This window comes from Nicotiana attenuata, chromosome 7 (assembly GCF_001879085.1).
Source record: "Nicotiana attenuata strain UT chromosome 7, NIATTr2, whole genome shotgun sequence".
NCBI classification, from domain to species: Eukaryota; Viridiplantae; Streptophyta; class Magnoliopsida; order Solanales; family Solanaceae; genus Nicotiana; species Nicotiana attenuata.
Genome location: NC_031995.1, coordinates 101,205,211 through 101,216,484, shown reverse-complemented (window position 1 = coordinate 101,216,484; position 11,274 = coordinate 101,205,211). Strand labels below are relative to the sequence as shown.

General features: G+C 40.2%; 2 protein-coding genes across 3 annotated transcripts; one reads left to right on the top strand and one right to left on the bottom strand.

Annotated features, from left to right (window-relative positions):
• LOC109229583 lies at positions 6,228-8,069 on the top strand. Of its 2 annotated transcripts, XM_019395076.1 has the most exons (4): positions 6,228-6,614; positions 6,935-7,076; positions 7,605-7,672; positions 7,782-7,873. In XM_019395076.1, the coding sequence occupies exons 1-3, from the start codon at positions 6,304-6,306 to the stop codon at positions 7,635-7,637; spliced, it is 486 nt and encodes a 161-aa protein (XP_019250621.1). In that variant the 5' UTR covers positions 6,228-6,303; the 3' UTR covers positions 7,638-7,672; positions 7,782-7,873. The 2 variants fall into 2 exon arrangements, with proteins under 2 accessions (XP_019250621.1, XP_019250620.1); XM_019395075.1 differs by lacking the exon at positions 7,605-7,672 and having other exon boundaries at positions 6,229-6,614; positions 7,782-8,069.
• LOC109229582 (COMPASS-like H3K4 histone methylase component WDR5B) lies at positions 8,039-10,646 on the bottom strand. Its single transcript, XM_019395074.1, has 3 exons — positions 9,869-10,646; positions 8,732-9,042; positions 8,039-8,335 (listed from the first exon to the last, which is right to left on the bottom strand). Exons 1-2 carry the CDS (start codon positions 10,517-10,519, stop codon positions 8,755-8,757), a joined length of 939 nt encoding a protein of 312 aa, XP_019250619.1. The 5' UTR covers positions 10,520-10,646; the 3' UTR covers positions 8,039-8,335; positions 8,732-8,754.

Here is an 11,274-nt window from a genome sequence, read left to right as displayed (position 1 = left end):
GATTGCTGATCGGGATACTGCGTCTGAGGACCACGGCTACCTGAAGCACCGTGAGAAACCTGGAGTACTGACTGAAAAAGCCTAGGAGGATGGCCCCTATCATACGAATCTTTGCCTCTAGACGAGGCACTACTGAATCGGCCTGACTGACGGGGTCTCTTATCTGCCCTGTGACCACCCCTTGTGACAATACCATCTCAATCCTCCGGGCCACATTGGCCGCCTCTTGAAAAGATATCTCGCTCCCAGCCTCTCTAGCCATCTGGAGACGAATAGGCTGAATGAGTCCATCAATAAACCGTCTCACTCTCTCCCTCTCAGTGGGAAGTATAACAAGAGCACGACGAGCCAAATTAATGAACCTGGTCTCGTACTGGGTGACTGTCATGGATCCCTGATGGAGACGCTCGAACTGCCTCCGATAGGCCTCTCGCTGAGTAACGGGGAGAAACTTCTCCAGAAATAGCTGTGTAAACTGCTCCCATGTCAAGGCTGGAGATCCTGCTGGCCTAGCTAAACAATAATCCCTCCACCAAGTCTTAGCGGATCCCGACAAGCGAAATCAACCCCATTGGTCTCAACAATACCCATGTTCCGAAGAACCTCGTGGCAACTATCCAGATAATCCCGGGGGTCCTCAGTAGATGCACCGCTGAATGTAGTAGTGAAGAGCTTGGTAAACCTGTCCAATCTCCACAAAGCATCGGCAAACATAGCTGCTCCATCACCGGCCTGGGCTACCATGCCCGGCTGAGCTGCTCCAACCGGCTGAACTACTGGAGTCTGAGTCTGGGGAGCTACCTTCTCCGGAGTGCGAGTAGTAGGAGTCTAGGCCCCTTCTCCAGCCTAAGAGACGGCTGGTGCTACAGGAAGCAAACCTGCTCGAGTGACATTCTCCATAAGACCCACCAATCGGACCAGAGTGTCCTGAAGAACTGGGGTAGCAATAAACCCCTCTGGGACCTGAGCTGGGCCCACCGGAACTGCTGGGGCTGGGGCCGGAACCTCCTCGTCAAAGTCAACCTGAGTCTCCGCCACTGGTGCTGCTGCTCAGGGTTGAGCTCTGCCCCTACCTCGGCTTCTGGCGCGGCCTCGGCCTCGGCCTCGGCCTTGCCCCCTGCCCCTGGTGGGAGCTGCCTGGGGCTCGGACTGCTAATCAGAAGATGAGGAAGCGCGTGTTCTCGCCATCTGCGAAAGAGCAGAGTAGAAATTCAATTAGCATTAAGAAACCAAACCGCACGACAAGACAGAACAAATGTGAAACTTTTCCTAACTCGGTAGTCTCTAGGGGATAAATACAGACGTCTCCGTACCGATCCCTCAGACTCTACTAAGCTTGTCCGTGAGTTGTGAGACCTATACAACCTAGAGCTCTGATACCAACTTGTCACGACCCGGAATCCCCACCCTCGGGAGTCGTGAGGGCGCCTACTCGTGGAAGCTAGGCAAGTCAAGAACAATCACAAACATCATCCTAACTCATTTTACCCATGATTAAACAATCTAAATTATAGATGCATAAGCAATTTAAAATACTGCGATTTAGCATTAACCAATTTACTTCTTTTAACAATTATCAGTAATATCATGAAAACAGCGGAATAAAGTAAATAAGCGGAAGTCTTGAATTAACGAATTTGAACAACAATGCGGAAACTCAACATAAATCTCTACCCAAGAACTGGTGTCACATACTCACGAACTAATAGGAGTGCTAAATACAACCGTTTGAAAGAAAATGTAACTGTTTGTCTCGAAATACATGAGATAACATACTGAAATAAAAGATAGAAGAGACGCCGGGCCTGCGGACGCCTGTAGGACTACCTCGGGATCTCGTGGACTGAAGGACTGCTCCCTGGCCTACTGCTGCGCACCGTAAGCTGCTCCGACACCTGGTTCTATGCAAAAGAGCACAGAGTGTAGCATCAGCACAACCGATCCCATGTGCTGGTAAGTGCCTGGCCTAACCCCGGCGAGGTAGTGACGAGGCTAGGACCAGACTCCAGATAAACCTGTGCAGATATATATATATATATATATATATATATATACACAATACAACGAAGAGGCAAACATGAATAAACAATTAAAACTGGGGGAGGGAACATGCTTCGGGGGTAGCAGATATAAATAGAACAACAAGAATAATAGAGGAGAAATCTACAGTCTAGCTTCTAACACGGAAATAAGAAATAAAGACAAATTTTCACGTTCAGCTCATCTTGTTGCAGGCGTGCAACCCGATCCCATTTCATCAACTCGTGGTAGGCGTACCACCCGCTCCCATTTCACAAAATCTTGTGGTAGGCGTACCACCCGCTCCCATTTCGTCGATCACTTGTGGTAGGCGTACCACCCGCTCCCATTTCGCCTACCACCCGCTCCCATTTCGTCGATCACTTGTGGTAGGCGTACCACCCGCTCCCATTTCGCCAATCTTGTGGTAGGCGTACCACCCGCTCCCATTTCATCAATCTTGTGGTAGGCGTACCACCCGCTCCCATTTCAATCCAACACAACATAACAAAATAATCCCGGCTAGGGGGACAACAATATAATAACTTCCCGGCAAGGGAACAACAATATAATATCTTCCCGGCAAGGGAACAACAATATAATGACTTCCCGGTAAGGGAACAACAATATAATAACTTCCCGGCAAGGGAACACAATATCAAATCAAATGTCCCGGCAAGGGGGAGTCAGCTATAACCAATCTTATGCACTTTCACTTGGCCCAATTAATACCAATACTCCGTCATAACTAAAATCCACGGAAATAAACTAAATTCTTGCTCAGTATCGAGAATCATCAATCAAGCTTACGTAGAATCCATTAAGAATACAAGAATTATCAATTTAAGACCCACGGTCATGCTCGACACCAACGTATAGATACTCGTCACCATGCCTATACATCGTACTCGACACAAAACCAAATAGCAAATAAGACTCAACTCCTAATCCCTCAAGCTAAGGTTAGACCGAACACTTACCTCGATGCCTTGAACACAACTCAAGTCTCAATTGTAGCTTTACCCCTTGATTTCTCTACCAATCCGCCCGAATCTAGTCACAATTTACTTAATTACATTAATAATGCTAAATGAATCATCCCCAATGCATGAAAATAAGTTTTCCCAAGTTTTACCCAAAAAGGTCAAAAATGCCCCCGGGCCCACATGGTCAAAACCCGAGGTTCGAACCAAAACCCGATTACCCATTCCCCCACAAACTCAATTATATAAATTATTTTGAAATCGGACCTCAAATTGAGGTCCAAATCCCCAATTTTAGAAAAAAACCTAGGTTCAACCCAAAATTCCCAAATTTCCCCATTAAAATCTTTGTTTTGAAGTCGAAATTATGTTAAAAGATGTTAAGGAGTGAAGAAAATGAGTTAGAAATCACTTACCAATCGTTTTGAAGAAGAAGAATTGTTTGGAAAATCGCCTATTATATTTTGGATTTTTGAAAAGTGAAAAATAACTGAAATTCCCGTCTATATATACCCCTCTGAAGTCCCAGCGCGGACCGCACAAAAGGGACCGCGGCCGCGCTGGCCTGGCTTACCTGAAGACCTGCGGATCTTAGCCCTGCGCGGACCGCGCAAAGGCAACCACGGCCGAAGATTACCCACCGCGGACCGCGCAAAGGCGACCGCGGCCGCGCTGGCCCCTCCGCGGCCGCACGCGATTTCTCGCGGACCGCGCTAGAGGATTCAGAGGCCTGCAATATTTCCTGAACCTGCAACAACTGATATTTTTAAGTCTAAGGCATCCCGAAACCCACTCAAAACTCAGCCGAGCCCTCGGGGTTCCAAGCCAAACATACACACCACCTCAAAACCATCCTACGGACTTATCCGTGCGATCAAATCGCCAAAATAACATCATGAACATCAAATTAGGCCTCAAAACCCATGATTTCTTCCAAATTTCATAAAACATCAAATTATCCATTTCAAGTCCGGAACGCGTCAAACGACGTCCGTTTTAAGCCAAACTTTACAGAAAGTGCTTAAATCATATATAAGACTTGTACCGGGTGCCGGAACCAAAATACGGGCCCGATACCATAGTTTTCTAATCAAATTTTATTTCCAATTTCCTTAATTAATTCCAGAAAAAACAATTTTCACACAAAAATTTATTTCTCGGGCTTGGGACCTCGGAATCGATTCCGGGCATACGCCCAAGTCCCATATTATCCTACGGACCCTCCGAGACCGTCAAATTACGGGTCCGGGTCCGTTTACCGAAAATGTTGACCGAAGTCAAATTTATTCAATTTAATATCAAAATTTAGTATTTTTCTCACAGAATTCATATTTAGGCTTTCCGGCTACGCGCCCAGACTGCGCACGCAAATCGAGGCAACCCTAAATGAGGTTTTCAAGGCCTCGGAAGCACGTAATGAGTAAGGAAACAAGTGATGACCCTTTGGATCGTCACAAAGTATGGTTGTATTGTATTTAAAGAGGCGTGAATTTGTAGAATATGTTGAATGTGACGAATGAGTCAAATAAGACTCACAATGGCTTGTTTTCTACATTTAATCTATAACAAAATTACATATCATTTGAAAAATTAATATAAAAATACAGAATTTCAATGTTTCTACAAATTATCTACAAAATTTCTTAGGAAGATCTATCCCTTCATCATGTTTTTTTGGATTCCATATTTTGCATAGCAGTTTCGTAAGGAGTAACAAGAGCATATAGGGGAATCACAGAATTGTAGCATAATCCGGATTTTCGACATAATTGCGTTTTTTACAGAAGATTTGTAGAAGTTTTAGTCGTTTTTTATTTGTGAAAACAGAAAACAAAGCATCTACAATCAGAATACAAATAATCTACAATTTATCGATAAAATATCTACAAACTGGGTACATTGAATTTTAATATCGCGATTCCCATTCAATTGTAGCATAATTGAGATTTTCGACATAATTGCGTTTTTTACAGAAGATTTGTAGATGTTTTAGTCGTTTTTGATTTGTGAAAACAAAAAACAAAGCATCTACAATCAGAATACAAATAATCTACAATTTATCTACAAAATATCTACAAACTGGGTACATTGAATTTTAATATCCCAATTCCCATTCAATTGTAGCATAATTGGGAATTTTGACATAATTGCGTTTTTTTAGAAGATTTGTAGAAGTTTTAGTCGTTTTTTATTTTTGAAAACAGAAAATAAAGCATCTACAATCAGAATACAAATAATCTACAATTTATCTACAAAATATCTACAAACTAGGTACATATTTGGACTCGACATGCTTCCCCTGAAATGTATGTTTCACATTTTTTATACATATTTTTGTCCAAAACAGTACTAAATCATCCACTTTAATACAATTTTTATACAATGTTGTTCAACTTTCATACAATAGGTAAATGAATAAAAGAAAAATAAATAAACAACAGTCTACAATTTTTCTACAATTTATCTACAATTTTTCTACAATTTCTGCAATATAATGTATGTCATGTCTTCTTTTTCTTCTTCAAGTTTCAATCTGAAATTCAGTCAAGACCAAGTCTAATCTTCACCAAAACCCCTCAAAATTGAGATATAAACTCAAAACATATTCCCGATTATTTTCAACAACACCCAATCCAAACAAATAATGATTTTTGAAAATCCAAATTTGAATTCAAAGCTTTCAAGCTTTTTAATGGTGAAATTGCTGTTCTCTTTTCATTTGCTTTGTATTACTGAAATTTGGGATTGAGAGATAGAGAGAGATGTATAGAGAATTCTGGAAACAGAGTGTATAGCAAAAATAGAGTATGGAAAATCTTGTTCTGCGCTGTGGAAGTTCAGAGTGAAGCCAACGATAATTATGGAATGTGCGTGATCTGCGTTTGTGGAAGATCTTGAAGAATATTTAATTCCCCAATTTCAGCGCGCCTAAATAAGGAATCCTACAGCTACAATGATTCCTTATTTAATGCATTGTCTATATTTTGTAGGAATACTATTAGCATGAAGGGTAATATGCAAATTATGAACATATTTGGTAATATAGTTTCCTATATGGTATAGGAACGAAAATTTCCCTATATTTAATAGTACTTATACAATTTTCTAAAAAGTCATCTACTCACCGACTTAGCTACACACGCAAAACGCGTAAATTAAAATACCAAATGATTAAATGTGATAAAAAGAAAGAACATACCAAATAAATTGGAAGCACCGCAGCGGGTACAATTCGGGCGAGCCCAAATAGAAAAAGAGATGATTTTTTGTCGGAACTGGATAGAGCTGAGGAAACAAAAGGATGACAGTAGCTCAAATTCTCTCCTCCTCCATTCTTCTGCCGCTGCTTTCACCTGCACCGCCGGTTCACTGCTTTGCTCGTTCCCAGCTTTCCGATTCTAAGTTCTCCTCAAAACTTCAGTCAATTGCCATTTCCTCTCATAAATTTTCTAAACGTTCAAGGACAAGTACTTCACTTCGTGGAATCAATTCTAATGACCCAAAAGAGGACTCAGCGTTCTTCGACGAAAACGGCGTCGTTGAGGATATGGACAGCTATCTCAATTATCTTTCCCTAGAGTATGATTCTGTCTGGGACACCAAGCCTTCCTGGTAATTTTTCACAATTACATTTACCTTTGTCTAATTCGTTGTTTCGCCATTTCTTCGTGATTTTTAACTTGCAATTTTTGGAATGTGCGACTCAAATAAAGTTTCTCTGTCAAACTTTTAACTTTAATGAAGAAGCAAACCTTAATTGAGCCTTTGACAACAATGCAATTGAACATGGAGCCTTTTGCTGTTTGTTACCACAAGGATTAGAATTTATATTCCACCTTTAGTTTTCTCCTCTATATCTGCACTTTCACATGTTTAATGATTAGATTTCTCTGTATGCTCTCTGCAAAATTTGAATACTCTTTTCATGGTAGGTGTCAACCTTGGACAATAACTCTCACCGGAGCGGTGATAATTAGCTTGAGCTGGCTGATTTTACACTCGGCTGTAGCCACTGCAGTGGTGATGGCTATAATTGGGGCATGGTGGTACATCTTTCTTTATTCTTACCCCAAGGTAAATCTGTTTTTCTTTTTATCTATTACTCCACTGGTTTTGACTAACTCGATATTGCTATGACCAATATCTTTGTGATAAAATCTGCATAAAATACAGCTAAATTTGCAAAATTCATAGTAGATGCTTTTGCTCTAATCGGCGCCCTATACTTGGAAGCTACTGAGAACAAGGGTTATTTAGTGCAGTCATCTCTATAATATTTTGTGAAATCATCTCTGTATCTCCCAATTGCACAAGCAATTTTAATGATACAGTGAGCCACACACCCTAATATTGCTCCTCTCTTCTTGTGGACTAAGATATGATATCATGTTTGGTTCCTTCACATTTCTCAACACCTACCTGAAGGATTTTGCACAAGTTGCCTATCTGAGGATTTTGCATAAGTTTTTTCTGTTGGATGGAGCAGGTGGAAGATCGTTTGTGGCAATGCACGCACATGTTACATCCATTGTTGCTTTGATCTATATGTTAATAATTCTGTCGTGTTTAGCATTTGACGGCGAATTGGGTTTATTTGAACAGATTGCTGTGGATCAGTCTCAGCGCTATCCATGAAACGTTTGAATGGTTTACTTTTGCATGTTGGGATTGTAAGATCACTTTGGTTTCTTAATTGGATAAACTGGAGGTGTCATTTAGTTTTTAATTGCAGTAAACACATTTGCTATAGACCTAACCAAGAGCGTTATTTTTCTGCAGTCATACTCAGAGATGATTGCGGATAGAAGAAAGAGGGTGACAAACGGTCTAGAAGATACATATGGAGCGAGAAAAGGCCAGTAATGCAAGGGACACAACTGAGGAGCAATATGGGCGTTGATTCATCTTGCAATATTTGCATTTCTTAACTGTGAGTCACATGACACAATGAGGAGATCAATGTTCATTATAATAACCTAACTTTTTGCCCTTGCTGTAAATGTAATCACTTATCAGACCCTGTAGGAGTCCTCATATGAATGAAACAAGATCATTCGTTTATTCATATATTTTAACCTCTCGACATGAATGCTTCTCCCTCAAAATTCTGGAGGACTGGCACCATCTACTTTCTCACATATAAAGAAGAAAATACAATAGCAAGTTTTTGATTAAAGTAAAATTGTCTGGCATCAACTTCCAGAGTATGAGATAACTGGACCATTCATACACACAAGACTCACTGCCATGGTAACACTGCCATCTGTTACGTCCCTCTAAAACAACCAGGTTATGCAAAGTAGCTAATACAAGCGAATGTCCTTGGACAAAACCTACAAGTCAAGTACATCATATGAAACAGCTGGAAAAATCATGAATGATATACCTTCAAGAGAAATGAAACTATAGAATTGACATACAGATAATCCATCTTTTGGCTACTGTAAAATTGTTATGCTTACACAGAAAGAAGAATAACCGAATGGATTGATTTTTTCCATTACCATTCAACTAAATCTACGAGGTAAAGGCTGCACTCAATGTTGGGAAAAGCCAAAGTTAATACGCGAAAAGTTACAAAAATGGAATGATTTAAGCACCAGAAGAATAAAAAATGGAAGTTGTTTCTTGTTACTAAGAAAATCATATGTTAATGAAGATTCTGATGCAAAGTCAATATCAATCATACGTGAAACGATTTGTATATTTGTAGGATAGAAGAAGCTAACCTATACACAGTCGAGGACATTCATTAGTCTTGTACCCAAACCCTCAGTGTCCTGTCATTATCTAATCCAGCTGAGACAATCATGTTTTCTGTGGGATGGCAAGTTACCGAAATGACAGTATCAGTATGTCCTTCAAGTTTCTGCAGCAAATTTTTCCCTTGCAAATCCCATATATAGACACATCGGTCCTCTGAGCCGCTTACAATATACTTCCCATTCGTGACTGAAAACGTTGAAGTTATGCAGTACACTCTGTTCACATGGCCTGCATAAACCTTTAAGAATTTCCCAGTAGAATAGTTCCATAGCTTCTGTACTCGGGGACAATAAAAAAGAAAGCCCAAGTTACAAGTCAGACATGCAGGGGAAGTTTACATAATTGAATCAAGTCGAATTGTCTGTGCTTAAAAGGAAATTGTATCACGAAATGGTGCTCCAAAAGGTTTAGTTGTTGTCAATACTCAATACTACCACACTAGCAACAACGCCTCAATCCCAAACTAGTTAAGACCAGCTATATGAATGCTCTATAGCTATTTCACTTTATCCGAACCCAGTTGATTGCAAAACTTGTAAATAATTTGTATTTGTCTTTAAGGCATTAGAGGTTATCTAAGGTTCTCTAGATCTCACACTTATCCTTATTCAAACTTGATGTAAGTGTTAACACTAGCAACTAGGCTACTTATAGAAACAACTAAGCCTTATTCCAACTAATTGGTAGAAATTCTTCGACCTGTTGTTCAACTTCCTATCAATAACATCACAGAAAACATTTTCGTTGAGCCCCAGAAACCAAGTCAAATGAACAAAGACGCCAACTTTATCAGCTCACAACCTAGATAGTATTACCTGCTAACCTCTCTATTTATATGCTAATCTCTCTATTTAACTGAAAGCAGAATTCCTTAAAGGTAAATCATAAACACACTCGAAATCAGTACTCCCTCTGTCCCAATTAATGTGAAGGTGTTTGAATGGGTACAGAGTTTAAGAAATAAAGGAAGATGTTTGAAACTTGTGGTAAAACAAATCATAGAAAACTGTGTGGCTAGAAATCATTCATACCGACTAAAAAAGAAAGGAAAGAAGGACGGAGGGAGTAAAAAGAACTTGGAAATAATGCTTGAAACTTACAAGATTATCCTCAAGGGTGGCAACAAGAATAAACTTGCCGTTAGGGGAGAACTTGGTGAAGGAAACAGCTGGAACTTTATCATCAATAAGAGTCTTAAGGCACACCCCAGAAGCCGTATCCCAAATCTTACATGACCCATCATGACTCCCCGAAACAATCAACGAGCCATCCCTGTTAAAATGGACCGACGTAACCGGCATCGAATGAGCCCGAATCACGTGATTGGACTTGCCCGTTTTCACATCCCAGACCCGAATAGTCTCATCAAACGAACCCGAAACTATGAGATTCGACTGTGGGTTGAAATTAACGCAGAAGACGAAGCCGGTGTGTCCACGTAAAGTTTTGACGCACTCGGCGGCGCGTGCATCCCAAATACGGAGTGTGCGGTCGTCGGAGGCGGAGCAAATATAACTGGAATCAGATGACCATGCTAGGTCGGAAACGCCTTCGGAGTGGCCGACGAGACGAGAGAGCTGGTTTAGGGTTTGTGTGGACCAGACGATTAGGGTTTTGTCCAAGGAGGCGGAGGCGAAGAGCTGGCCGTTGTTGGAGAACTTCACGCAAGAGACGGCGAGTGTGTGGCCCGTCAGAACTTTTTTCTGTCGGTACGGTTGGTACGGCGGCGGCTGGTTGTTGTTGTTCGACATTGGAATTCCGGCCGCGGCACCACTACGCTACCCCCTGCCCTCCTTTTATACTATCTTCGTTTTGCTTTCTGAGAATGTTCTCGGATAGTCAGATCTTGAAACTATGGGTGCACGAAATTTAAAGCTTTGACTAATATATATTTAACGGGGCAAAAGGAAAAATATACTATAGAATTAGCAGCAAAGAAATATTTTCATGTTCATTCAATTTTTTTTGGAAAACTAATACGTCCATTTATAAGTAGCTCATTATAAAAATTGATCATTTCATAAAAAATTACTAATATTAGCCAATTAGCTATTTGTGGCTTTCTTTTGAGTGAGTGTTATTAGAATAGATTGGGTACATCTTAAGGAGTTTGAATCTCAATTTTGGGATGATTCGATAAAGTTTTGAGGTGATTTGAATTGAAAATTCTAAGTAAAAACTGAACACGAAAAAAATGATATGTGTATGGCACTGTGTATCATTTCTGTATCACATATGTATCATATTTGTATCAATTGTGTATCACATGTATATCCATGTATACCTGTGTGTGAGATACGTGCGTGATACATGCGTCGCAGAAAATTTTATTAAACACGATTTAATTACGAATTTTGATACAAAACTAGTCCAAATCACCTCCAATCTTCCTCAAATTTTATATATTGACTTATCTATATGTTTTCAATGAATTTCAATTATACCCAATGAAAAAGTTCCTTTTTTGCTTAGATTTTTGGAATATTGTATTTTTTTTTGTATTTCA

Coding starts and splice junctions, on each gene's coding strand:
- LOC109229583 (XM_019395075.1), top strand. CDS start 6,304: ATGACAGTAGCTCAAATTCTCTCCTCCTCCATTCTTCTGCCGCTGCTT. Junction 6,615..6,934: donor TGGGACACCAAGCCTTCCTG/GTAATTTTTCAC, acceptor TTTTCATGGTAG/GTGTCAACCTTGGACAATAA. Junction 7,077..7,781: donor TTCTTTATTCTTACCCCAAG/GTAAATCTGTTT, acceptor ATTTTTCTGCAG/TCATACTCAGAGATGATTGC.
- LOC109229582 (XM_019395074.1), bottom strand. CDS start 10,519: ATGTCGAACAACAACAACCAGCCGCCGCCGTACCAACCGTACCGACAG. Junction 9,043..9,868: donor CCACCCTTGAGGATAATCTT/GTAAGTTTCAAG, acceptor CCCCGAGTACAG/AAGCTATGGAACTATTCTAC.